Source organism: Syngnathus floridae, chromosome 21 (assembly GCF_059516105.1).
Source record: "Syngnathus floridae isolate MCC-2025c chromosome 21, RoL_Sflo_1.0, whole genome shotgun sequence".
NCBI lineage: Eukaryota > Metazoa > Chordata > Actinopteri > Syngnathiformes > Syngnathidae > Syngnathus > Syngnathus floridae.
The window spans coordinates 6599903-6626659 of record NC_142433.1 but is presented as its reverse complement, the minus strand read 5'-3'; the positions used below and the strand labels follow the sequence as shown (position 1 = coordinate 6626659).

Below are 26757 nucleotides of genomic sequence, written 5' to 3'. Positions count from 1 at the left end.
GGTGCCACTCGTCACACTTGCCATCAGCCGCACTTGAAATGCCGTGATAGTCGGTCGGAAGGCGGAAGAGGAGGAGGAGCTTCAAGTGAAGGATGCTGCGAGCCCTTCTTCTCACGCAGCGTCGTGCTAATCATGAGTTTTCATTTTACACACACCTTACTGACGCAGAACCTCGCTTAATTGTTGGGTTTGCGCCTTTTCGATCAAGGCCACAGGTCACTCAAACAGGCATCTGCGAACCCCCCCCCCCCCCCCCCTTCCTCCCTCGCAGCTCTACTCGCATCCTCTCTCTCTTTCTCGCGTCGTGTACGCCTCGCCTCGAGTCAGGCGCATCATCTCATCTCCTCATCTCACGGACGCCAAAAGCAAGAAAATGCTGCGCGATGACGGCGGAACGAGCGTGAGGATGCGCGGCGGCCTAGTGTAGTGTCTTTTGGGGGGCTGTGAAAGACTGCGTCTTGTCTTGAAGGGGAAAAAAAAAACAAATCCGCATCCAGGATGTCCACTGCGCCTGCTGCGGCCGACGAGAGCCAGAGGAACTCTCGTAAGCAAACTTGCTGATTTTAATTTGACACACAATTTGACACTTAAAAGTGTGAAGCTAACCATGGAGCAGGAATTCAGAATTGGAACTTGAGGCGACCTGAGAGATGTAGAAATTTCTCAGGTCAGCTTCAAATGAATTTTTGTTCATTCTTGTTGAAAAATGAGCACAAGCGTGATGATAACCATAGAGCAGTAAATGGTGGATGATATTTAATTGAATTTATTTTTACAAACAAATGCGTATTGCAGATGGAAATGGCAGTTAGTAACTAAGTTCCAATTACGTGACATCATTCACCACCGTCGTAAACCAAGGTGCGCCCATTCGAATGTCGACGCTGCTGTTTGTGACTGGCTGCGGTTTTAGCCACGCCCCCAAATCAATAAAATGTTGAAGACACCAGATCTCCAAATTTACAGGGAGGCCTATGCAAATAACACTTGGTTGGTGCCTTGTTTGAGCTTTCTCATCATTTGGGTGCTGCGTGGATCGATTAAAGCACCTGCCACCAACGTACACGTTCTAATCCCTTTTTTTTTTGCACTTTGTTCCTCCTTCTTGTAAGCTCAACTACATTTTGCGCCGCCTGCTGCGTCTTCTTGCTGCTCCGGGGGCTTCTATTTTTAGCGGTAGCTCATATTTAGCTCACGGGGTCTTTTATGTTGCTTCGCAGATGTCAAAAGGGCGCTTACATGCAATCACATGGAGCAAAGAAGTCGAGGGGAGCCATTTGTGCCCGCCGCACGTACAAACCAGGGCCCGGCCTTGGCTTCCACCAATCGTGACGTTCTCTTTCTGTGCACCCTGAAATGTTTGCAGCGGAGGTGGACTGTGATCCCATGCCCAAGGGGTCCCGCTCTCAGTGTGTTGACGCTGGCGATGACGGGCAGCGGAAGCCGAAAGACAAACATAAGCTGCTGGAGGAGGCCTTCCAGCAGGATGTGGAGCAGTACCTGTCCACAGGTTACCTCCAGATCGTCGAGAGGAGAGGTGAGAGGCCACGGCTATCTGCTCTTTGGGTCTCGGCCACCCAACTACACCGGGCTGACTCCGTTTTGGCCGCCCTCAAATCTGGAGCACGAGTCTTATTTCTTGGTCACGATTTCTTCGGAATGCATGTAAGAGCGTTTAAACGGCTGTCAAATCTGGCAGTGCAAAAGTACGCTTGACGCGTCCAAATTGCAATTGAGACCGGGACCTCCTCATCATGTTTTTTTAAGCTTCAAAAGGGCAACGGCGGAGTGAGTTCGGCGTAGTTGTCAGTGTCTCCTGGGTGGGAGTGTGATAACATGAGCCCCCTCCCCATGTTGTCCTTCTTCTTCTTTCTTGTGCTGTCCCTCCCACGCGACTCGGCGAACCCGCTCCGCCCTCCTGATTTCTTCGAGGTACGCTAGCCAATAATGTCTTCTCTAACTGTCTGCAAGAGCCAATCGTCTCCTTCCGACTCACGTAGGGGGATGGGGCATCTCCTCATTGTCCCATCCTCTGCACGCCCCTGATTAAGGAGAAAAATAGATGAACAAATTTAACTATAGTCTTTCATTGTTTTTCAACATTCCCTTTGCTTTCATCCTTGTGCCAATGTTGCAAAAGCTAAAGTTCATCCGTTCTTGCTTTGCTTTGCCTGGAGTCAGTCATTTGCCGCCCCCTACTGGACGCCCGCTGCGCTAAACTATAGTGACAGCCACTGCCTTTTCCTTGTTGTCCGCGTTGCCGGGGCGGGGTGGGGGTCGCAGGGCCAACAGGCAGCATGTCGTCCATGGAGGTCAACGTGGACATGCTGGAGCAGATGGACCTGATGGACATGTCGGACCAAGAGGCGATCGACGTCTTCCTGCACTCGGGCGGAGAGGACAACAGCGCCGCCTCGCCCGTCGCGGGTGCTTCCTCCGTTTCTTGCAACATGACACTTTTTACGTTTTCACTGACTACTTAAGTCATCATGTGAAAGACTTACTTTGACGTGAATGGAGTTTTGTTTTATTGTGGCGTGTCTTGTATGCAGCAGGTCCCGAGTCTTTGAGCGCCGAGCTCAGCCTTGCGGTTCCCACTCAGACCGAGCTGCGCCGCAAGATGACGTCGGCGTGTGCTGACGGCGATGAGGAAGAGGACTTGGAGGAAGAAGAGGACGGGCAAGAGGAGGAAGGCGCCAGGAGGACCATAAGGAGGAGGAGGAGAAAGAGGGCTCCCCCGCTCGTGCCAACGCCCAGCCATCAAGGCGGGACCCCGAATCTTTGAGGGTTTGGAAGAAGAAAAAAAAGCTCACCCCACTCCGCAACTGCCACATGACGTCTGCCTTAAAGAAAAAAAATACAACAATCCTATGACGACTATGATGAGCACATCATCTGCGCTCAGGTCGATATTTGGTGGTATGATTTGGATTCCGACTAACATCAAGTGTTGAGAACGAGCACACGGCGACAGCTATATATCATCAAAAGAAAACAGATTTTTTAGTTCCTTCTTGAGCTTTATTAGTGTCGGAAATTTTGAGGAAAATGTGACCATCAATCATAGAAGAAGAAATAGACCTTTACCTTCACTGTTTTGATTTTCTTATATATACCAAATGTTGGGATTTACACTTGGCGTGCGCACGCGTCTGCACTTTTATCCCTACTGAAGAGTTGTTGATATTTTGAGTGCGCTGTGTCAAAATATTTACTGTCCTGTGTCTGTTGTTACTCTGTTGCAAAGAAAGAATTAAAAGTTCACCTGAGGACATTGTGTTGTGTTCAAGAACCAGGAGATGGCGACAGCGTGGCGCCAGAACATCATGCTGTGTTCTGCAAGGTTGTCGAATCTCTCACTTCGTTTTTGTGGCGTGAAATTGCAGCAACTGCTTCCGCGCGAAACCAAATCATGCAGTCGTCGTGACAGGTCACCAGATAGCGCTCAGGTGCAAAGGCGCCCTTCAACAATCAGGAGAAGGGAAAAAAATCATGTGACTTGTCATGATAACTGCTTTTGGTGTCTTCAAAATGGAGTCAATCATACCGTAAAGATCCGACGATCGTAATGAGTGTCATTGCAGAACATTGCGTCGTCTTCAGGCGCCACTCTGTCGCCATCTCCTGGTGAGTCTGTGAAATGCTGTCGCTGACAACTTCTGGGAATTCAAAACAAATAGATTAGGTGTTTTTTCAAGTCTGTCTCGAACTAACTTGAATTTTTCGTTGAAATATTGACTTAAAATCAAACTCAAATGTCCTATCACATTCTAGTCAACGAATAAATTTCATCTTAAAAATATAATGAGTCGTTTTCTAAACGTTGCCAAAAGAGACACGGACTGTTTGTCTGGTCAGGAATTATCGTTTTTATTTGAATGTTGTTGTTTTTTTATAGGTTACCTTTTTGTAACTCTCTTTTTGTTGTTTTTTTCAAACTTGCTTTTTAGGTTATTTCTGTCTGATTTGTTTTTTGCATTGTACTTGTTTTTTTTTTTTGCGTCATTATCATCTCAGCATTCGCATGTGCAGTTTTTTTTCTCTCTCCCGGAATCGCAATATCGCGCCGTCTTTCACAAGGCAATGTGAGAAAAAGTGGTCCGCGTCACGAAGGGTGTTAATTTGAGCGCGTTATAATTTTCTTCTTGTCGAAGCAGCTCCGCGCGCCATGCACGCGCACTCCCATAGGAACTCTGCACCCGAAATAGCCATGATTGACAGGTACAGAATCATAGTTACTATAACAACTAGCGACTGGCTCTCATGAACGCGCGCATTTCCTCCCACCACCTTAGCACCTCGCCCTTTTTCATTTTCTTGCGCGCACCGCCCCCTCCCCTTCCCCACTCCAAAGTGTGTGTGGGTGTCGAGGGAGGAAAGAGATTATGAAAAAGAAAAAATAGATGGCAATATTCTTTCACGCCGAGATGCCTGCATGGCACCGTTCATTGGATATAACCTGTGTGGGAGATGGGGGGGGGGCAAGAGGAAGGAGTGGGAAGATGAAACGAGCGCTTACACAACATCGTGGAAAAATCAACCTTTTGTACACTCTCTTTTTGTGTTTCCCTTTTTGTTACTGAGTGTTAAGTGACTCCCAATTGTGGAACCGCGCAGGCGCACCCGCCCTCCAGAAATGATGTTGTTGCTGACGACTAATTTTAAGAGGCCTCTTTGTTGTTTCCCTTTTTTATCTGGGCTTTGCTGTCTTAAGTGCTTCTCAATTCTGTCACCAATGTGCATTCTCAGGTGGCTTCCATATTTGTTTTCAATCATGATTTGTATTGGGATAAAACGTAGTTTTTTGATTGAGACTCCAAACTGTATTCGTGGTTCTGAGGCATTTCCTACCCGAATTGAGACGACCGATCAATTTATTTGGCAACTTTTTGCGTATGCGCACACGCGTGGTGGCATCTTTATATTCCCCTTGAGACTTGAGCAGAAATGTTCCCTTGTGGGTGACAGCAGCTGTGAGCACAGGTACACGCGCGCACCCGCATACAAGCACACACATGCGCGTGCACACAGATAGGTGCCGCATTGTTATGGCGTGTCCAACTGTGGCAGCTTGTTTGCCTCAGACCTCTCACCCTCTGATGACTCACGCATGACGAGATGGGTTGGTGAAGGGGGGGGGGTTCAACTAGTGTTAGACAAGTCTTCATAAATGCTGTCTTTGGCAAAAGTGGGCGGGGACAGAGCGTGTGAGTGCAGAGACAGCGAGAAAGTTTAAAAAGTGTGTAACTGTTTGTCTATTTGTGTTTGAGAACGTGTGTTGAGTGTGTGCATGTGTGTCACACCCGAGCAGGTGGCAGCGATGACGTACGTCAAGTTCCCATGCAGTTGACTTTCCCTCGCCACCAAGATGTTCGTGGAGGTGCGCCTATCATCCTTATCCACAATCGGCAAGGGAGGGGGGAGGAGGGAGGGGTGCCCGTGCGTGCGCTTGGAGCTTTGCTGACAGCAGCGCACCTAAAACAAACACAAACAAAAACATTAAATTTCTTGACTTTTAAATCGGGGGTTTTCTCTCGCCAAAGTTTGTTGCAATTCCAAATTGTCGAACAATCTGGCGCGTTTGATTTGTTGCAAATGTTGTGCAGGACGAGGGGCGCGCGCCAATAACTACGAGTTAATTAGTCCGGTGTTGGCGAGGGGAGAACGTTTAAAGCGGGACAAGAGATGTGGTATCCAAGAGCACGGTCTCCACGGAGACGGTTGCTATGGCAGCCACGGAGATCTCGCCTCATTAGCAACAAATATAAATAGCCGCGCCCGCGCGCCGCTCAGCTTCAGGCCGTCATGTGATGCCCGTGGCGGAGGAGAAGGAAGAAAAGAAGAAACCACACAAGAGGAGAGCAGGAAGAACAAAACGAGAACAAAAGAGAAAAAAACGAGCGAGAGCCAATCACGGAGGAGCAGGAAGTATTGAACGTTAAAGGTGAAGTCATCGATTCCACGTTAATGAAAAAAAGGCGCTATAGATGAAGATGGAGGGCTCTCTTTCCCCCCCATCCTCAATCAAAGTTAAAATATAATTGCAAGTCTTTCCGTCAATTATTGGATAATGATTGTGAGAGTACAGTATGTATTGTTGACATTGTATCTTTCTCTTTGTTGACACATTTATCTTGAAATGATCTTCATAAGCTCAACATCCTGCGGCCGCTCGGCATCAAGTGAGCGCAAGCCCACGCGGTCTCGTGCTCTGCCGAACATGCAGGTGCATGCGGTGCCTTTCTCCTCCCCCGTCCTGCTTCTCTCGGTGAGTCAGGGAAGGTTAAAAAAAAAAAGTTGAGGACGCCCATGCAGCCATGTCGCACGTGGGTCAGCCGCTCATACTTTCAGTATTTGTCAAATGTGTCGCCTATAAGCCCAATTTAACTTTTTTTTTTTTCCAAAGTGGTGTCACAGTCCTAATGTCCTGGCGATGACGTCATGCTCATTACAACTGATGTGGAGGAAGGCGGGCTTGTGTTTGTCTGCCTCTTGTCTACTCGCTCGCTCCTCATTTCCATCATACTTGAAATATTCATAAGTAGGCCCCTCATGAATATTCATGACCCCCCCCCCCCGAACCGTCGCTCATGAATATTTATTAGCCTCACTTGTTGAGGCGTCATTCCATCTCTTTCACGTACACGCTATTATAGGAGGCCAATGAATGATGACTATTTAGCTCGTTACATGTGCGCACACACCACACCGATGCATGTACTCCATTCATATAGCCAACAATTAAATAAATACTTAGCATTTCATACATGGACAACTGGCATGGCCTCGTAGGAAAAGTAGAAATTATCACATCTGCCAATTTGCTTAGCTTGCTAGTTGCTACAAAAAGAAAACTCGCTCAATCGTGTCGAAAAAGTAGCGCAAGCGAATTAGCTTTGCATTAGCTGACAGCTGGCCTGGCCATGTCAAGCTAATTAGCTTGGCTTAACTAGCCTAGCATTGCTCACAAAATCAAGCATTTCTGTTACAATTTCCTCAAAGATGTATATGAGTTATGCTAACTAATCCATTCGCTTGATTAGCATCGCCATTGACGGGAAGCGGGGCCCCGCTCCCTGGTTGGATTAGTGAGATTCCGAAAGGGGGAAGTGACATAAGACAAAGTGACACACGCTCTCAAATGCACAAATCCTCACTCAGCTGTTGGCTGGCAAACGTAATAATGACGCCTGTTTATGTAACTTGAGCACACCGGCGAGCGTTGGCATCGGCGATCGGTCTCGGAGTCTCCTGCGTACCCGCATGCCTGCAACACCTGTTCTGTGTGTGTACATTCCGCTCTCAAAATAATCTGGCTCGTCTTTGATCTCGTCTCTTGAGTGCATTCACAACCATTTATCGAAAAGTGTACGAAAAGTCAAGCGTCTTATGATCAAATTGAATTCTTGATGTAGATTACAAAAATTGGTGACATCATTGCTGCTTTTGCTACATGTACCAAATTATCCTATACAGTGATCCCTCGCTACTTCGCGTTTCGTTTATTGCAGCTTCACTACATCGTGGATTTTTTTTTCAAAATTAAAAAACAATTTAAAAGTCAAAATAAAACATCTAAATTGAGGAAACCTGTCTAACCTTTAATGTAGTATTGCTCCAAATGTTCGTTTACATTCCTTTAGAAGTCCGTTTTCGCGTGTTAGCAAGATTGCGAATTAGCATCTTTCCGCTAACTCGTTAGCCTGCCCAGTTCTTGTTGGTGTCGCGGATTTCACTTATCGCAGGTGGTTTTTGGAAACAATTATCTGCGATAAAGGGATTACTGTATTTGCTTTCATTTTGTGCGGCTGCTGAGAAATGATCATTCAAATCCATCTTCAGGACCGATACCCCTCTACTTAGTGTGTTCTTGCTGAGTGACAGACATACAACTAACCAAGCACGCTTATACAACTTCATTAGTACTCTTGATATATATTTTTTAATGTGTTTAAATGCTGAGTGAAAACTACTCAGTCAAACATGCGACTTTGTAAATTGTCAAACAGTAGCTGCAAGATGGATGGATTGCTCGAATGGATTGTAGCTGTAGCTTTGTGTCTTTCTTTGGTCACAGCATCTCTCAGCATTTGTCGAACTACTTGACGCGTACTGACGGTAAAGGGGCCAGGTGAGTCGAGATGGGGGGGGGGGTAATGCTCTGAGCTGGAACCCCCTCCCGCCTTCATTGAACACCCCCCCCCTCCCCCCACGCGAGAGTGGAGCAAAAGCAGAGGAGGAGCAGCGCCGCGCTTCACTCGACAGCCTCCCACAGCCCCGCAGAGAGGAGCAGCTCCACTCCGGCTCCATCTCGCCGCCACCTTCTGGTAAGACCCTCCGCCCCTCGAGACGCCACAAACACAACAACACATTGTCGTTTCGAAATCACTCGCGATCGCGATCGATTTAAGACATCACATTTGCGTTTTTTGTGTGTGAGTGTCGGTTTAAGTCTCGTTTAACCGGGTGGCACGTGCGCGTTAACTGATCGTTTTTTATTACTTTCATCCATGACAATACGCCAAATATCACACCGTATACCCCTCTTTTTTTTTTTTTTTTTTAATCTAATTGCTTGATGAGTCGTTTCATTGACTTTGGAGTTAGCATGACAGCCGGCTGAAGCCCGGCACCAGCGGGTCCAGCAGCCGCGGTACCACCCTCGGCCCCCCCGCCCGCCTCCGGGTAAAAATAGCCCCGCCGTCGTCAAGCGCGTCCTGGGTCAAGAGTAATGCGACATAGCGAGCGGACAGCGTGGAGCTAGCTTCTTCTTCTTCTCCATCTTCCACAAGCCTGTGTGACACCTGTTTTGCAACTTTCACACCACATGTGGCTTGCTCGCGGGACTCCACTGCAGTGAAGATGTCTTAAAAAACCGACGACAACATGCGGTCAGGGTTTTTTCGCACCTCACCTCACTTTTTGGGGGGCTTTGACGCAGCTGTCGCAGCCACAAATGCTGCTGTGGCTGCACAGGTGCAGCCACAGAAGAACAATGTAACCTACATTTCAATTACTTTTGGTTGAACTTCTCAGTAAAATTCACCATTTGCTAGTGTTTGTGATTGGCGACTGATGCCAACTCGACCTTTCCGCAATATGAAACAATTGGTCAACGTAAATTATGAAATTTTCCTTGCACAATAGAACAGTATAGAACTAGAATAAATGCATATTTAAAAATCCCAAATCCACAAAGCATTCAGTCACATGCATGCACGCATTTTACTGTCCTATTGAGAATGAATTGGATGTATTTGTCTTTCCTCACATTTCATCTTAAGAAAAAACATTTTGCACAATAGAAATCAAGGCAATAGCTTGAAGAAATCCAGCCAAACAAACAGGCCGGCCTGCACAACAAAAATCAAGCCAAAGTGTGGAAATAATCTTGCGGCGCACTTGCTCTCATGCACCTCGGCAATGTCGATCGATTGAATTCTGGCCACGGCGTTATTGACGATTCTTGCCAGCCACCTGGCACGCTACAAATGGAGCCAAGCGGCGTTAAACGCGCCAGTGCCAGCTTGCCTTTAAGTCGGGCCTGGACGGCAGCGAGGCGGCAGATGGATGATGATGACGACGATGATGTCGCCGCACACTCCTCGCCTCGCCTCCCGCTCGCCCGCCCGCCAGCCATCCATCACGTGCTAATGATGGTGTCACACCTCCTCCGCCGTCCTGCCCCTCTTCTCCCCCACTGGCAGTCGACTTCAAATTGCCATCCTTTTTTTGTTTGGCGTCCACGTACCTAAGATGTCTTTTTCTTCAGCTTTCAACGCGTTCCTAGAAAGTTACGCGAATAAAGTAAGCCATTTTGTGGTCGGGGGCCATTTTATAGAGGCGCCTGAGGGTCGTTGTAAATTTAGGAAACAGAATGGCTGCCATTTTGTAGAGGCCCTTGAGGGCCATTGTAAATTTAGGAAACAGAATGGCCGCACGCTAGGCTAACGGTTAGCACGTCTGATTCAAAACTCGGACTGGCGACCGGTCCATCGTTTGTCTACATCTGCCCTGAAATTGACTAGAGACCAGTCAAGTCCAGTTTAGCGTGTAAATTGGCCCCAACATGGACTGGCGACCAATCAGACGTTTGGCTCCATGTGCCAGAGCGCCGTCACGTTCTTCTCTTGCTCCTTTTTAATCTCCCGCCAGCCCGTTTTGGGACCTGCCATCCTCGGAGCTCATTATTCTGTCGTCTCAGGAGTTGCCGGGATAAAACGTTCCCCCCGGGCATCGCGTTCTAGCGGAATGCGACGGGCGGAAGCCATTTCCTTTTGCACGTGTACGTGTGTGTGTGTGTGTGTGTGTGTTTGTGTGTGTGTGTGTGTGTGTGTGTGTGTGTGTGTGTGAGAGTTTTGGCCCTGGCCTACGTTCCCGCCGCTCCGGTATTCCGGGAATATCTTGCGCAGATCGGATGATGCGACGTGCAGCTGCTGCTTCTAAGAAAAGCGCCAGGACGCGTTTGAACACGCACACACATTATATGTAAACACATAAATGCCGTATGTGAGAGGAGGGCCCGTAGACACACACAAACACGCACACACGCTTACACTTACTGTAATAGGCTTTGAGTAGCAATTAGCTATAAGGCCAGAAGGGCCTTTGGAAACTAGGATGGAGGATCTCACACACACACACACACATGCACACACACACACACGCACGCACACACACACACACACACACACACACACACACACACACACACACACACACACAGTCTTAAGCTTGCTGACTTGATGTCATTGCCAGAAGCGATGCCTTTATGCTGCAGCAGCTGTTGGATATGACTGTGTGTGTGTTTGTGTGTGTGTGTGTGTGTTTGTGTGTGTGTGTGTGCGTGTGCGTGTAACCAATAAAAATTTCCCCCCCTCTTCCACAGCCTTATTTTTTTTCAATTTCTTTTTTTTGCCCTCCTCTCCTTCGCTAAAGCAAGCAAAAGAGGAAGAGAAGGATAATTGCGTTTCTGGCGGCCACCCCGTGGGATCATGGGATATATGACCTCATCATTCACCTGCGAGCCTCTTCACTGAGCATAGGTGGGCACACTCACACGGGCACGGTCACATGCACAAAGACCCCCCCCCCCCACACACACACACGCACACACACACACACACACACACACACACACGTGAGTGTAAATGTCTGGCCCTGCTTTGCAGACCTACAATGGACACAGCAGTGGAGGCGGACCCCGCCCGCGACATCGGTAGCCCCCCCGCGTCTCCCCTCCCTTGCGGCAGCGTGCCCACCCAGGAGATTGACAAGGACAGCAAGCAGGTACGCTTACAGACAGCAAAATTTTGTCTGGGATGCCATCGTTTCCCGCAGTCGGACAGATGTAGGAAAGAGCCAGAACAAGGGAGCGGGAGTTTGCGAGAGTGATGTCAACCCAGTCTCCCTCCCTCCATCCACTCTATGGTTTTCTTTTAATACGAAAAGCAGGAAAATGGCGCTTTTCTTAAGCGGTGCGAAAGAGGAGGCACATTAATAATGTACACGTGCACGCTCGCAATGACTAATGTTGTCCCTTGCAGAGCCTTTGTCACCAGACGGCAGTGCAGAAAAAAGTCAAGGTAAGCGAAAACGATCCCGCCCGCCATTCGTCAAAACGTGGCAACACGGCGCCTTTGTTCATTTGTCCCGCCTTTCCCACCGCGCGCAGGCCAAAGGCAAGCTGGTGCGCAGCATGGCTGTGTGTGACGACAAGGAAGAACACCTTCAGGTAACGCCCTCGTCCACATCGTCGTCGTCTTCACTTTGCCCGCTTCTTCATCGGCACTCTCTGCTCGGCCGGTAGGCACCGACGTCCGAGAGCGCTTCCTGTCTGGAGGAGGAAGTGGAGAAGAGCAGCTCACCTGACAAAGGTGAGTGCACTCAGGAATGATGACGATGTATCTTGCACAATATTCGTGCTTGTTTCGTTAGCTATGCCGTTTTCCATACGTGTTAGCATTAAGCTAGCAGCCACTTCAAAGTTCTGCGCATTGGCAAAGTAAAAGAAAACAGCAAACTTTGTTGAACGTGCCAACAAACAGCTTGAAGCGAGCGAGCCTTGGCATCTTTGTAAACATTCTCGAGTCCCTCTTCCTTTCTCTTCTTGGCGTCAGTCCTTTCTCATCTTCCTACTTTCCTTTAGCTATGGCTTTCATTCCAATTCTCTCTGTCTCCTTCCTTCCTTCCTTCCTTCCTTCCTTCCTTCCTTCCTTCCTTCCTTCCTTCCTTCCTTCCTTCCTTCCTTCCTTCCTTCCTTCCTTCCTTCCTTTCATCCTTCCTACCTTCCTTCCTTCCTTCCTTCCTAAAATGGTTGCACTGTTTGCGTGCAGAGAGCAGCGTGGAGTACCGCGACTCGACGGGCGTGGACCTTCAACGTTTCATCGTTGACACACTCAACAGCAACCCCAGAGACCGCATGATGATGCTCAAGCTAGAGCAGGACATGGTCACCTTCATCATGGGAGACAGGTAGGCAAATGTGCGCATCCTCTTCTTTGCATCTCTTCCCACCCTCATCTTCTTCCCTCGTCTTCTCCGAGCAGCGCGTTCAAGAAGTTCCCGCACATGTCTTCGTACCATCGCATGCTGGTGCATCGCGTGGCCGCCTTCTTCGGCATGGAGCACAACGTGGACCAGACGGGAAAGTCGGTCATCATCAACCGCACCAGCAGCACACGCATGTAAATGCACATGCCCTCCTCCTCCTCTTCCTCCCCTTGTCAATCATGTGACGCTCGCCTTTGTTCTTGACTAGACCAGAGCAACGTTTTCTGGACCAGGTTCAGGAGGACAAAGCCACAGAGATCCCACACTGGAAAACTATTTTGAAACGTGACAGCAGCTCAGACGAGCAGGTGAGCTCTCACTCATGATTTTTTTTTAAATGATTTATTTTTTAAATCTGCTTTCTTTTCGCCTCAGACGCGCCGCTACACTTTACGTGACAAGCAAAGTAAGTCAATGGAGGAGCGAGAGGAAGAGTACCAAAAAGTGCGAGAGAGAATCTTCAGCCAGGAGGTGAGACGCTCCACTTGGCCCAAGATCACAAGAAAACAATCGTTAACGTCTTTTTTTTTTCTTTTTTAAACAGCCTCTCTGCACACGAGAGGGCGGCCACGTTGAGAGCAGGTAACCTCCCTCGCCTCGTCTCCGTGTCCTCGTTCACCTTGGTGAAGCGACAATGAATCATTAACATAAGTGTGCGTGCGTGCGTGTGTGTGTGTGTGTGTGTGTGTGTGTGTGTGTGTGTGTGTGTGTGTGTGTGTGTGTGCGTGCGCAGGCCCTCCGAGGAATGCAACGCATACGCCGAGACCCAGAGGAGAAGGCAGCTCTTCAGGTAGCACATTCATCATCTTAATTTGCATCGAGTGACTCGCGTGCGCACGCACACACACACAAAATCGACGATGACTAATTGAAGGGAGCGCACAGTCGGCAATTAAGGACACACTCACACGCTACCAGGCTATTATTTTTAAGAACCTATTTTTCTTTCACAATGACTTTACTCCCTCACTTGGCATATAAAGTGTATTTAGAGCCACTGAAAATCGGCAAATGTTCCCAACATCCATCTCCCCCCCCCCCCCTTGTCCATCTTGTGGTCCACAGGGGCAGTCGCGACAGCTCGGGCTCCAGCTGGACGGGCAGCAGCCGGCAAAGCAGCACAGAGACCGACTGTCGCTACGGCAACGAGCCCCGGCCGTGGAGCAGCACCGACTCAGATTCGTCCTCGTACCAGTGGACTGCCGCCACCGCCCCCAAGCCTCGCCCCCCGCAGGCCGCCAACTCCGGCTGGGAGCCTCACGGCACAGCAGGTGCGAGGGAGCGCGAGATGTTTTTCACGCCGTAGACACCTCCGACTTGTCGCTAACGCCGCATGCTAATCACATCTGCCGGCCGGCGACTAATTAACAGCAAACGTATTCGCTTCGAGCTGCACAATTTTACACCTCTGCTTGTCTTGGTACCCACGAAAATGAGAGAAACACTTTTCCCTGTTGTTCACTTATACTTTTTTTTAACTGCCTCACAAAAATTTGTGATGCATGCAGAAAATTAGCCATTACAGGTGCCAGCTGCTACCTTTATTTGTTGATGAAGTCCATGCACCTATCCTTCACCACAAAAAGTTCCGTTCCTTTTTTTTTTCTGCAAAAATCCTTAGTTTGTGACGTCCGTTGTCTCATCTACCTCTACAACAACAAAAGGGGCAGCATTAATTACCCGCTATCTGCCTAATGAGGACAAGCGGCACAAAATATGCTGAACCCGTGGAACGATAAATTCTTCTTTTCCCTCCACCAGGTTCCGTTTCTCTCTACAGAGTGTCCTCCGAGCCCCCCACTATGGCCGAGCCTCCCGCCCACTCCGCCTTCATCTTGGAGAACGGCATCCCACCGGGAAGCATCCTGGTCAACCCGCACACTGGTTGGTACACACACACAGATTAGTGAAAAGAGCAGCCATTTTGAAACTAAAATGGCCACCACTGTTTCAGGACAGCCTTTCCTGAACCCTGATGGAAGCCCTGTGGTGTACAACCCGCCTGGTGCTCAACAGCCAATCAGAAGCCAGATGCAGGGAGCGCCGGCACAGCAGCCACCACAGCAGGTAACACACACACACTCGCACGTGCAAATAGAAGAAAAACAAGAGTGCTCATACTGTGGATGTTATACAAGTCTACACACCCCTGTTCAAATGCCACGCTTTAGAAAAATAAAATCTGAACACCAGAGAAATCATTTGAAACCTTTTTCCACCAATAATATGACCTATAAGATAAGATGGACAACTCTATTTGAGCAATGAAAAGCTTATTAGAACATCTGAACTTTATACTGGGGGTTAATCTGAGGCACTTTAAATGGTAGCCGGTGTGCGCTGACTTCCATTTAACAGGAGTTGGAATCAGCGGACGTGTACACGTCTGCAGCCAGATTATCTTATTTTTTACTTGCCCTCTTAAAACAATTGAGTTGTCCTGGATCAAGGTCACATTAATGGTCAGTGGTCTATTTTTTTACATCATAAAAAGCTGGCATTTGAACTGGGGTGTGTAGACTTTTTATACCAACATTTTTATGATTAACGTGTCTGTCTCAGGTGTACTCGTCCGTCTCATACTCAGCCCCGCAGATGTTGCCTGTGGCCCCCTCGCAGCAATACACCGCCGTACGTATGGAGGCCCCATTTCCTGTTAGGGCACCAACTTCCTGTTCACGTTTGCCTCGTTCCTCACAGGTGGAAGACCTGTCGCAGCAGTTTGCCCACGTGGCTGTCAGCTGTCAACCGGCGAGCGAGCCTGCGCCCCTTTACCCTCCCGCCCAAGGCTTTGTGTTCGCGGCACCGCCGCCGCCCCCGCCCCCTGCCGCTCCTCATCAAGCTCCCAACGCCCACAGCTACTGCCAGCCCTCACCACAGGTAACAAATAATAAGTATATTATATTAAAAGTATATTATATGTACAATCTAATCATGAAAAAAGACATTTGTGGACAAACCCTACACTATATTTGTTTGTTCCAGGGTCCTGCCTTCTACTACAGCCAGTATCCTACCTCAGCTCAACACCCGATCAAAGCCGCGTCGCCTGGCTGCAGCGCAGGTGAATAGAATAGCTCAGCTCCAAGAAGGCCCTACTTACCTCCAAACACAATCCATGTCACGAGTAGTAGAGGAGGGGGCCGTTACACTGTCAGAGATGAAGTCCTGAGGGTCTCACAGTGAACCGGTCTCTTTTCCTGCTGCTCACATTCGTCCACACCGTTGGAGAAGGAGGGGACATCCCTAGTCCTCCCCAAAAACAAATCCTGTCATGTTTTTCCTGTCTCGGCACCAGGTTATGCCCCCGTGGTGGGTGTCCCGCAGCAGCAGTCGTACACAGCCGTGCCACCGCACCACTGTAGCATTCTTCAGGTACACAGCAACCCCCCCCCCCCCCCCCTCCCCCAGCCCCCATTTTTTTTCTTTTTTTAAATCACAAAAAAAAAAAAAAAAATTGTCTTTGTGATATGTCTGCAGGGCGGTGTCTCTGTGTATCAACCCGGGAAACTCGGCGAGGCGGGATACTGCTGTATGGTGGCACCGCCGCACCCCCACTGTGGTCCCGCCTGGACCACACAACACTGATGACACACACAAACATATAATCATCCCACCGCATGTTCCAACAAATCACCTCACCTTAACGCACTGTACCAAAGCTTAAGTACATCTAGACATTTATATATATATATATATATATATGTAGAATTGAACACAAAGCTGCTGTATTGACTGCATAATTTATACTATACACAAAATGAGTTTTATATTGATATGAAATTATATATATGTGATTGATGCCAAAAAATGCTCTGTGTATTCAATAAACGCACATGGCAAAGTCCCGTTTGACGGCTCCTCTCTTAAGGGCTGCCGCAGCAAGTGTAGTCACAATTCACACAATATGTTCCAATCTTTTTCACTAACTCTTCAGCACCACCTACTGCCCAAGTACTGTAACCACAAGCATTTTTAATATTCCCAAGCACGAAGCCATGGGCACTATGAATGGGGATTTCTCATGCCCCCCATATGTTAAAATTAATGCCATAAGCCATAAAAAGAGCTGATTTTGTTATCTGGCCAATCACGAGACCGAATTGCAGTCATTTTAAAAAATCCCCCATAAATTAAAAGTGCCCAAGTGACTCGCGTGCCCTTTTGCCTTCACTCCAGTAATAACGAGCGCGTGTGATAATTCATTTTTCAAGTGGAGCCAATTCCTATTTTAAGCCAATGAAACGTATCCATCATCCCGGCCGGGCTAGAAAATTAAATTTGGATTTCATAACGCCGCCGCCATGCCTTCAATTATTCATGCGGCGGGCCCGCTCGCGCTCCTTTTTCGTCCTGGATGACTTTCACACAAGCCAGCAGGCAGGTTGATGAGCTTTAATCATAATCATAATAAAAGGCACATGTACAGCCAGAGTGAGATGAGCGAGTCCACCGAAGCTTCTTGGGGTTTTTTTCTTTTGGAAAAGACCCCCAAAAATACAGCAGAGGTGAGGAGGAGACATCTATCTGCTTGACAGTAGATTTGATTCACGTAACATCTGCTCCTTCAAGTCCAATGTCCTTTAAGTAGCGTACCCCCACAACCCCCCCCCCCCCACACACACACTCTCTCATAGGTTTGTTTGCTATTTAAAGATGTCACAAGGCTGTTTCAACTTTAAACTTTTCTTAAACATCTATTTTTAAAAACATGTATGTCTAAAATAGGTGCTAAGTAGAAATTAATTTTTTTTAATACACAATTCATTCATAATGTAGCAGATGCACAAAATCAATTATTACGGGCATGGGACACGTGACTTTTTGTAAAAATAAGTGTGAGGGGGCGTTTTGAATATGTTAATTGCAGGCATTTGGTTCTTGATCCTTAAAAACGCACTTTTAAAAACATGTCATGCTACTCCTACTTTTAGCAGTACTGATTTTGAATCTTGTATATTTTTTACGGGTTTAACCAAGAAATTAATGTTCAATATATTTCAATGATGCGAGGTGTGATGGGAAAAATGTATTTTCTTTTTCTGGAGAAAACTTCAATGTAATCAATCATCACACATAAAATATCGATGCCTCAAAAGCAATTCAAATGTTAAATATGTAGCTAGAATTCTTTAGTGTTTAAAAAAAAGTCAAATGAAATATAAATAAAATGGAGTCGCAAACAAATCCAATCACACGTCACAGCTCATTCGAGTCAACGCTCGTTTTCACATTGAGGAAACACTTGCACACACACAGTAGTGTGTATGTGTGCTACTTTTGGCTCTTGGGTGTGCAGGGGGGGTCCAACTGCTACACACTGACCACCTCAGACCCACTAACCCCGAAATCAATCTAGGTTCCTAAGGGGGTCTTCTCACTTGTGTGCTAAAAGGAGGTAAGTGGATTAGTAGGGTGAGTGGGTGTGGGTGTGTGTGTCAAGTGTGTGCGTGTGTGTATGTTAAGAGGTATCAGTGGTTGAATGCGTCTTATCCTCGTCATCTTCTGAGTCACTCCTCGTGGTGGTGGGGGCGGTTGGGGGGGCGGCACGGGGCTTCGTCCGTGTGTTGTCTGTGGGTTTTTTTTTGTTTTTTTTACTTTTGGACCTGGAAGATGAAGAGGCGCAGGTTGATGTTTTTGGCGGCCAGCAGTTTGTTGCACTCGACAGAGTCGCAGATGGGCAGCAGCACGTAGTCCGTCTCGCTATCGTCGTTGCTGAAGGCGTAGTGATGGATGACCGGCTTGATGCGCACGTCGTCATACGGGCCTTTCAGCAGCAGGAACGAGCACTCCAGCGCCGAGTTCACCTACCCGAGGAGTCGCCCGCATCATTATTAGTATCTTACCTTAAACCTACAAACCTGAAAGAATATTTATAAACTTTACGTTTAAAAAAAAAAATCTAAAATAAACTGAAAAATTCAAAACAACAAAAAACACAATTTTGAAGCTATAAACTTACTAAAAAAAAAAAAGAAAAATTCCAAACTTCATTGCACACACTAAATCTGGTTGCCTTCTTGTAATAAAGACGAGCATGACACCTTCAAGTCAACCTTGGCCTAATTTGATGGCCCGCTTTACGGCTGTCTATAAGCAGCAGCAACGTGCATAGTTTTCGCTGACCTTGCTCTTGAGGATGAGCTGGAAGGAGAGCGTGCGCTTGCACGACAAGTTGGGATTGCGCTCCGAGTCGTTGACGCGCGCCTTCAACACCCAAGTCTGGTTGAGCACGGTGAAGCGCGGCGTCTCATAATACAGTCTCGTGATGAAGTCGTCCGTGCGGTACGGTCGGAACTGCACCTCTGGCGCGCGTCCACACACGCGCGCGGCAGATGAGAACCATAGCAAAGAAGAACCTCGAAGCCGCAAAAAAACTCTTACCGGTGAATCCGATCTTCTCGTAGCAGAGGAGGCTGAAGATGCTGTTGTAGAGCTGCATGTCCCTGCGGTGATTCTGGTCCATTTCACCCAGAATGCCCATCAGCTCCGTGCCTGTCTTGGTGGGGTGCGAGCACTCACCCTCGTGAGCCGGCATCTCGTGGAAGGGACCCTGCCACGGGCACCCAATTCGCTTGTACTTGCACATCGTCACCCTGGCACAAAAACAAACACACAAAGGACAGTGAGAGATGTTTATAAAATGAAAATAAAAAAACACTGATGTGCAGCTGTTGTCATGGTAACTGTTAGTGATGCCCTTTTCTCCCCATCTGTCTCACCCACCTGTCCTGGCATTCGTCCTTCTGGTGTCTCTCCAGACTGGACCTTGGGAACTGTTTAAGGCAGAATGTGCATTCCGTGGGCAGCTCGCTAACCGCCTTCTCTACCGCCAGGTTCCTGCAGCACAGGTTCTTGCTGATCTCACACCTACAGGTGAAGGGAAACACGCTCGGGATCAGCGTCGCCGCTTGCTAGCGCCACCGAGTGGTTGGACTTGGCTCAGCTCTACCTGCAGTTGGGACAAGTGGCCTGCTCCTCCTTGAGGCGAGAGTCAGCCAGCAGGTGAATGAAACAGCCCGCGCACATCAGGTGACCGTTGGTGCACTAGTGGTCAACATGGGATAATCAGAATTTAGTTACAAACAAAATCCGGACTAATAAAATTTACTTGTGCACATTTTCCCACTTTTTTCAGCTATAGAAATACAATGAATCCACATAAATCATAGTTTTAAAATTCTAAATAATAATGGGGAAAAGTTTGCATTTAATTTGGCAATGTAGCTTGTATTTGTGTACGTGTTCAAAAAATTATGTTTGGTTTTAAAAATTTGGAAATATATGCTACAGAATTTCTGAAGCAATGTCATTTTTTTAATAATGAAGCAGTTCTGATAATGGATGGAGAAATGCCGAACAAAACGTTGCAAAATAAACTGAATTTTAAATGTGGTGACAATAGCAAGCCAAAAAAAAAAAAACTCATGATCTTTCATACAATTTGGACATGCAAATTTTTTTCCAGGTGTTTTAACCCCAAATATTTTTGTCTTTGTATATATTACAATTATAACTGGCTATGATGTATGTGCCTTTTCTTTTATACTCCCCAACAATTCATTGTGTTTTAGTTCAAAGAGATTTTGGACATCTATTTGGACATGCAGAGGTTTGATTTCTCATTTAAGGAGCAATCAGGATTCTTGGCATATGTACAAATGTACAAAAACAGTCATTTCAAATTGTGTTCAGGGCAATTGTGAATGATTGGGGGGACATGATGGGGGGGTTGTGGATTGAACTTTGCACTGCTTGTGCTTGCACATGATATTAAATACAGTGTATGTAGCAGTGTCACGTGCAGGGCTTACAACATGGTTGACATTGAGCATATGACAGCTTGTGGCATTCGGGGGCAAGGGGGGAAGTGGACTACTTTTATTTTGAGGGGTGTTGGCCTTGGGAAAGTGACTTTAATTGAAGGTTATTTGAAGATCATGTCAGACTTTTGGGCAGTGGGCTTGACAAGCAGGGCACTGAGGACAGGGTGTGTCAGCACATGCCTGCTTGGGCCAGGGCTGTATTTATAAATCCATGGAGCATCAGGTTGCCCCACTAGTTTCTGTATTTTAGGGGGGAGTTTTTTGGGGGGTGAGGGTGTAGCAGGGACATGTTGGGGCATGTTTGTGACACATTTACCTGATACACAGACGCCTTGGGCAAGTCTAGGCACACGGTGCAGCAGAGCACAGAGTACAGTCTCTCCTCCAACTTGCCGGACTCCGCCTCGGGCACTTTGGTCTTCTTCTTGGGGGGCTCTTCCGAGTCCGTCTCGGGCCTCATCACGACGTCCTCCTGCCCGACAAGCCCGGCCCCGGACACAGCCGCTTCGGCCGCCCCCGCCACCGGGACCGCGGAGGAGCCACCGGGTGCAGACATCATGTCATCGTCTTCCATGGCGGACATCCGAATCTGTCCAAAACTTCCTATGTACCCCCCCACCACAAATTCACTTGTTTCTATCTTGAAGGGGTGGGGGCTAACTTTGAAGCTAACTGACAGCTAGCTCGCTAGTCGGCTAACACCCGTGCTATGGCTATCGGTGGAATGCTAGCTCACTCGTAATTATAAGGGCTAATTTTCAAGGTTTTCTGGAAGTCAAAACCGAGGTGCAGACAAAATGTCACCCGAGGGGAAGGACTTACGGTGCGGCTAGCTAGTTGACACCGAGCCCTGAACACGGCACTCCGTTGGCAGCCAGAACAAAAAACAAGTCAGCTGTTTTTAAGGAGGGGGAGGGGGGCTTTCGCCCTCCCGACAGCTCGACTCGGTTCGGCTGTCAAGTCCGCTGTGTCCGCTCCGACTGCCCGAGATGTCTTTCCCGGTCCACAGACGCTTGTTGTTGGTGGTGGTTCGTCTGTTGAGCTCACACAGCCATCTTTGTTTTTCTCCCTGTCCGTCTCCCCCCCGCTCTGTGTCTCCGAGTTTTCACCCTTTTACGACTCCGGGTCAGAGTGGGACTTATTCAGAAAAGAAAACATAATTTTCATATTGAATTTGCTATCGAAATGGCCGCCCTCAACCTCCACCCGCCAGGCCGTGTCGAATGGGCGGACAGCGGAATGTTTTGTTATGCCCACAGATGACTTGGGGGTATTTAAAGAGTTGGGGAGCGCGCATGCGCATTGGGCGCAGACGAAGCAAGAGGGCTTTGAATGCTGACCAAAGTTGTGTCAGCTGACTGCTTTTTAAAGCAGTTGGAGAGCTCGTCGGAGCCCACGCGGGACGCACGAAGGCGCTTTGATGACCACGTTTAATTACTAACCACTTAATAAACAAGCAAAAAAGATATCGTGGTTTGTTGATTTGCATATTGTGCTGCTTGTGCAATCAGCTGCAAGTGGTCTGACTGGTTCTGGTAGACCCTCTACTCTATAATTATGTATGAATGATACAACAAGAAATACAAGGTGAGTAAACAAAGGCTTCACAACAAAGTCTAAGCCTACTCCAATGAGGGGGGGGGGGGGTACCTGCATTGAAACTAAAAGTACATTTGACTTTTTGTTTTAATGGCCTGCTTGTTTCTGCCCGATTGAGCGTCTGAACAAATCTGGTCTGAAGCCTGCCCGCTGCTTGAGGGAAGAACAGTTTCTGGCTCTTCCCTCAGTGTATTCTGGACCTTCTGTCTGTCTAGCAGTACTGGTCTGGGTGATGTTTCTTCCATCCTGGTCTTGCAGTGGCTCTCCAGTGTCTTGGGCTGGCAGCCCGTGGCCATGGCCCTCAGCCAGGGATGTTGCAATGTGTGTTCTGCTGTCATCCTGGCGACCGGGTCTGGCTGGATGAGGCCTGAGACCAGGCCTTTGGCTTCTGACCAACAAAATAATTGTGCTTCAGTTGTATTTAAATTCAGCGAGGATAAGTATTTTCGATAATGGCTTCCTCTAGTGGCAAGCAAAAGTATTACTATCAAAGTACAGTTCATTGTTTTGAACTTTTTAAGTCCAACTATGCCGCCACCATTATAGTTTTTTTTTTGCATGTTTGTTCATAAAATTGAGGTTGAATTGCAAATCCTAGCACTTTTGTCATGTTCCAAAGTCCTACCTTCTGAGATGGCATCCCAATAGGGGGGTGGGAAATGCAGTTGCCCCCGTTTGATGATCTCAAACAGTTCATCCTGGTCTCGATCCCAACTTCGAAAAGGGGCGAAGCCACACAGAAGGATGTAAAGAATGACACCCAGCGCCCACATGTCCACCTCCACACCATATCCTACCGGGTCATGTCAATCCTGTGATTTAGAAATACTTCCAGATGAGCTATGGTGCAGCGCTAACCTGTCTCGGACAGAATCTCGGGCGCCACGTAGGTGGGCGTGCCGCAGATGGTGAAGACGGGCTCGGTCACGACCATGGCGAGACCAAAGTCGGCCAGTTTTAGTCTGGTCACGCCAGGAACCGCTTGAACGATCTGAGAGGGAGCAAAGACTTAGTTTAGCTTGCTTGAGTACAATTCACTCCAAGGCCATGTCAGAAAAGTATTGACGCCGGGTGTTTTTGGCGGCTGACCAGCAGGTTCTCCGGTTTGACGTCTCGGTGGACCACACTCCTGCGGTGGATGTACTTGAGCGCCTCGCCCACGTCAGCCACCATGAGCGCGGCCTCGCCCTCGCCGAAACTGCCACGCTGGCCGATGGCCTCAAAGAGGTCGCCGCCGCCGGCCAGCTCCATGACCAGGTAGGCCCTGGTGGGCGTGCGGTGGTGGTCCAGCAGCCTGACGATGCGCGGGTGCCGCAGGCTGGCTAGCAGGCTCAGCTCATTCTGCAGCATGTGCTCCCGGCCCAGCAGCCGGGAGCACTCCACCATCTTGACGGCCAGCACGCGCCCATCGGCGCGGCGCCGGCACTCGCGCACCACCGCAAAGTTGCCATCCCCGAGGAGGCGCCCCACCTCATAGAGATGAGCCACGTCTGCCTCCGAAACCTCGCTGCCCTCCGAGCAAAGCCCAGAGAAGTCCCTTGAGATCGCAGGAGGATTCTTCCACTCACCTTTACACAATGGACACAAAACATAACGACAGCACACAGCAAATAAAAAAACGGCAGCAGACATTTACAACCTTGGAGTGAACTTGCTGTTTGTTTCCTGCACACAGGAGGCAGTGGGGCCTTTTCTGAAAGCGGATTGGTCCACTTCGGAGGCTTTACTCTTCTCGCCAAGCAATTTTCACACAGAGGAGCAAAGTCTGTCTCTCGCTCCCGTTGGAATCGACCAATGGCAGGTGGCATTGCCTCACAGACCCCGCCCCTCACTCTGAGCTTCTGCAGATGGTTGGGAAGGTGCGCCGCTTTCCTGGACACACCCTTACTCGACTTCTCCGCCTCCGATGGTGGCCTCTCGTTTGCAGGCTCCTTGTCATCTGCCGCCTCGCCGTAGCCACTGTCCGCCTTACCACCTTTATCCAGCGCTGGTCGGAGCTTCTTCTCCCAGACCAGCAGCGCCTCGGCCCGATAGCGGCACTGCTCTGGAAAAAGCTCCTCCAGTGCCTCCCCCAGACTGCTCAGCTCAGGGCGGCCTTTACCCAGCGCCAGGAGGGCTGTTTCGCCGCGGAAGAAGTCGCCAGCGCTCTTCACCTGCGGTGGAGAACGGGAAACACTAATCTGGGATTCCTGGTGCGGATGATGGAAAACAGAAGAAAGGTCCAACCTCTCGGGCAAAAGCGGTGTAGAGGCGGGTAACTCTGGATCGATGCCAACGAGGGAACCCGAGCGCTTCCGAGATGTCCAATAGGAGTTGATCAAAGGAGACCACGCCCCTGCGGTTTAAAAGCACCGTCACCTTGGGGGGGAAAAATGAACACCTTTAGTTGGTTCCAACCATTCGTTTAGAATCATTTCTGATCCTGATGATGATGAGCCCCATGCTGCTTCACCGAGTCAAAAGACAAAAAAAGGCCATTCACCTTTCGTGGTGCGCTCTGACTGGGTCGAACAACAGTGACCAGATGGGGTCGCTCGGCACTCTCTTCCGCGTGTCGCCCGTGGAAGAGGGGCAGGTGAGGGGCTGCTCCGCGGATCTGACCCGGCCGCTGTCGGGGGGGACTGTGCCAGGGAGGCGGCGGCAGAGAGGGCGCAGTAGCACCGTCAGTGCGCCTCAGGGAAGGGCCGGGAGCTGGAAAAAATCAAACCGAAACGTCAGACTTCCAGACTTAATCAGATTTGGTTTTTTTCCATTACATGGAGTGCAAGTGGTGTCATTTGAGAGACTTCATGTGGACCTGCATTAATTATTTAGGCTTTCTTGAGACATACACACAAGCAAAGCTTGGTTCCTTTGACCCCGATATCTGCATCATTCATGAAGCTTTGAGGACACCGACATCTTTCACTTTCTGCAGAGTTAGTGGGCGTCTTTCAGTGACTGACGAGTGTTGGCGAAAGTGTGAGAGATGTACAACCCAATTACCGAACAGACCCCCTATTAAGCCCTAGTTTGCAAGACCCCCCTAAAATAAGTATCTTTTGTTTCCATTGCCCATATATGGAACCGACGTGTAAATAATAAAAAAAAAAAAACTCACCTGTTGTTTTCCATTTCTTTGGCCTGTCGCAGCCTAAGCGAGCCTTCGCAGGCGGTCCCATTTCGAAGCAAAACAAGAGTCAAACAAGTGAGTAGCGAGTTCCAATTGAAAACAAGCCTGTGACGTCACTCCCGCCCGAGCTGAACGTGACACGAGCCGGCGTTACGCGGTTGCCATGGTTATTTGTCAAACTCGACGCCTTAAAGTAGGAAGTATGGTTAACTACTACTTCAAATTAAAACACTTGAGATGCTAAAAATTCTACAAGCTCCCAACCCAGTCACGCATGATGTTTGTCGTAGCAGTTGGGTTAATATTGAAGCAAAAGACGAGCTAACTTTTGTTTATTGCGCTTTATGGCACTTATGACAAGCAAAAATATTTTATTTTGAAATTTACTTAGGAATGTGTAATATTTAATATTTGTTGCTTTACAAGAGCCTAAAAGCATTTCAGTTCCTCAGAATTTAATGGTAATTAACTTAATGATCAAATAACATTCTAACATGTTTTTGGTTGGGAATTTTCTTGGACTATTTCTCACTTACAAAAAAAAAAAAAAGACCTAGCTACTTTTGCTAATGTCATCTCGGATGCGATATGTGACACTTGGGTGGTCTTTTTGTATTGAAGGCTCCGTATGGTTCTGTCTCCAGGGACACTGCCAATATTGCATTAGCAATTCCTTTATTTGGCTCCCGGATCTATATCCTGTCTGACCACTCAACCGTATGTAACGAGCTGGGCAATGTTGAAGGGAAAAAAAGAACTGTATATTTTGAAATGCTCTGCTGCTTGGTTAGAAAAAAAGCTCAAACATTTCATTTCAATCGTATTTTATTTTATGTCAACATTTATTTGGTTGCAATACTGTCAATTGACCAACAGATGGGGTAAGTGCAGCAAAAGCAGCCCCAGCACCCTCAGAGGCCATTTTTGTCTTCACAAGTCACAAACAGAATGTAATAAAGTTGGAAGTGCCTTCAACATTCCTCAACACTCAATTCCTGTAGCTTGAATATAGCATGTAGGTTTGCGGAGGCCTGCTAAGTCAATCTTTGCATTTCCAAGCTCTCTGGGAAGTCATGCCCTCCAAAGGTCGCGCGCTACAAATCATGCCATAACATCACTTGAGACCAATCTCTCCTTACGAGATAATTTTGAATGCGGTGTGGGTGGCTCTTTTATAATCTTCACCTTTCACCTCGTGCCCTGCTTGTTTTTTTCCGTGCGAGTGTCTCACACCTGTTTATGTCAAACACAAACCCAGGAGCCCAGACGAGCCTTCGTGGGACAAGGACAGTGTAACATGTGCTGTGAGGCGACAAGTTTCACACCTTACCATTTTAATTCAACATACACATGCAATGGTTAGCCCACTCTAGTTCTCACTATCTCATTCTCCCATGTTGAAAATTTGGAAAACATTTCTTTTTGTGAAGTTAGCCGTGCACAGGAAGGTCTTTGCTGTTTCATCAGGATGTAAATAATGTCGCATAATGCACACTTAATTCTTTGAAAAGTGTGTTCATATTGGGTTTTGCCATGGAAAGCGGGAAGTCAGTCACAAGACATCTTAGGCGAGCCCGTCTGGGCATGCAAAAGTGCGATGACAGGCACAAAAACAAGCACACACACGGCAATTTTTTTTTTTTTTTTATTTGAGGGCAAACGTGCCGA

At 48.2% G+C, this 26757-nt stretch overlaps 4 protein-coding genes and 2 long non-coding RNA genes across 12 annotated transcripts; 3 read left to right on the top strand and 3 right to left on the bottom strand.

Annotated features, from left to right (window-relative positions):
* Positions 1 to 279: 279 nt before the first annotated feature.
* Positions 280 to 3272, top strand: dtnbp1b (dystrobrevin binding protein 1b). 4 transcript variants are annotated; one of them, XM_088364889.1, is made up of 4 exons: positions 280 to 544; positions 1367 to 1537; positions 2284 to 2427; positions 2553 to 3272. In XM_088364889.1, the coding sequence occupies exons 1-4, from the start codon at positions 499 to 501 to the stop codon at positions 2783 to 2785; spliced, it is 594 nt and encodes a 197-aa protein (XP_088221015.1). In that variant the 5' UTR covers positions 280 to 498; the 3' UTR covers positions 2786 to 3272. The 4 variants fall into 4 exon arrangements, with proteins under 4 accessions (XP_088221015.1, XP_088221018.1, XP_088221017.1 ...); XM_088364892.1 differs by having other exon boundaries at positions 281 to 544; positions 2293 to 2427; positions 2556 to 3272; XM_088364891.1 differs by having other exon boundaries at positions 281 to 544; positions 2293 to 2427.
* LOC148380302 (uncharacterized) lies at positions 3018 to 5693 on the bottom strand. Of its 2 annotated transcripts, none has more exons than XR_015854893.1 (4): positions 5304 to 5693; positions 3548 to 3659; positions 3361 to 3462; positions 3018 to 3236 (listed from the first exon to the last, which is right to left on the bottom strand). It is a non-coding gene; the product is annotated as an uncharacterized LOC148380302 (long non-coding RNA). The 2 variants fall into 2 exon arrangements; XR_015854892.1 differs by having other exon boundaries at positions 5330 to 5693.
* A 2472-nt stretch (positions 5694 to 8165) lies between these two features.
* Positions 8166 to 16400, top strand: arpp21 (cAMP regulated phosphoprotein 21). Of its 2 annotated transcripts, none has more exons than XM_088364845.1 (20): positions 8166 to 8327; positions 10939 to 11045; positions 11172 to 11289; positions 11547 to 11585; positions 11675 to 11734; positions 11810 to 11876; positions 12336 to 12474; positions 12549 to 12686; positions 12761 to 12860; positions 12928 to 13023; positions 13097 to 13134; positions 13286 to 13342; positions 13618 to 13823; positions 14314 to 14436; positions 14507 to 14619; positions 15115 to 15183; positions 15253 to 15432; positions 15538 to 15616; positions 15851 to 15927; positions 16033 to 16400. In XM_088364845.1, exons 3-20 carry the CDS (start codon positions 11179 to 11181, stop codon positions 16138 to 16140), a joined length of 1800 nt encoding a protein of 599 aa, XP_088220971.1. In that variant the 5' UTR covers positions 8166 to 8327; positions 10939 to 11045; positions 11172 to 11178; the 3' UTR covers positions 16141 to 16400. The 2 variants fall into 2 exon arrangements, with proteins under 2 accessions (XP_088220971.1, XP_088220972.1); XM_088364846.1 differs by having other exon boundaries at positions 8210 to 8327; positions 10889 to 11045.
* Positions 16401 to 16932: 532 nt separating this feature from the next.
* Positions 16933 to 21653, bottom strand: zftraf1 (zinc finger TRAF-type and ring finger containing 1). The gene is made up of 6 exons (XM_088364880.1): positions 20695 to 21653; positions 19505 to 19599; positions 19279 to 19422; positions 18937 to 19148; positions 18679 to 18857; positions 16933 to 18359 (listed from the first exon to the last, which is right to left on the bottom strand). Exons 1-6 carry the CDS (start codon positions 20959 to 20961, stop codon positions 18147 to 18149), a joined length of 1110 nt encoding a protein of 369 aa, XP_088221006.1. The 5' UTR covers positions 20962 to 21653; the 3' UTR covers positions 16933 to 18146.
* On the top strand, positions 20710 to 25076 carry LOC148380299 (uncharacterized). 2 transcript variants are annotated; one of them, XR_015854887.1, is made up of 3 exons: positions 21788 to 21965; positions 23070 to 23234; positions 23653 to 25076. It is a non-coding gene; the product is annotated as an uncharacterized LOC148380299 (long non-coding RNA). The 2 variants fall into 2 exon arrangements; XR_015854886.1 differs by having other exon boundaries at positions 20710 to 21965; positions 23070 to 25076.
* dclk3 (doublecortin-like kinase 3) lies at positions 21811 to 25205 on the bottom strand. Its single transcript, XM_088364903.1, has 8 exons — positions 25078 to 25205; positions 24460 to 24668; positions 24204 to 24335; positions 23617 to 24130; positions 23067 to 23545; positions 22836 to 22968; positions 22603 to 22770; positions 21811 to 22365 (listed from the first exon to the last, which is right to left on the bottom strand). Exons 1-8 carry the CDS (start codon positions 25136 to 25138, stop codon positions 22040 to 22042), a joined length of 2022 nt encoding a protein of 673 aa, XP_088221029.1. The 5' UTR covers positions 25139 to 25205; the 3' UTR covers positions 21811 to 22039.
* Positions 25206 to 26757: the final 1552 nt, after the last annotated feature.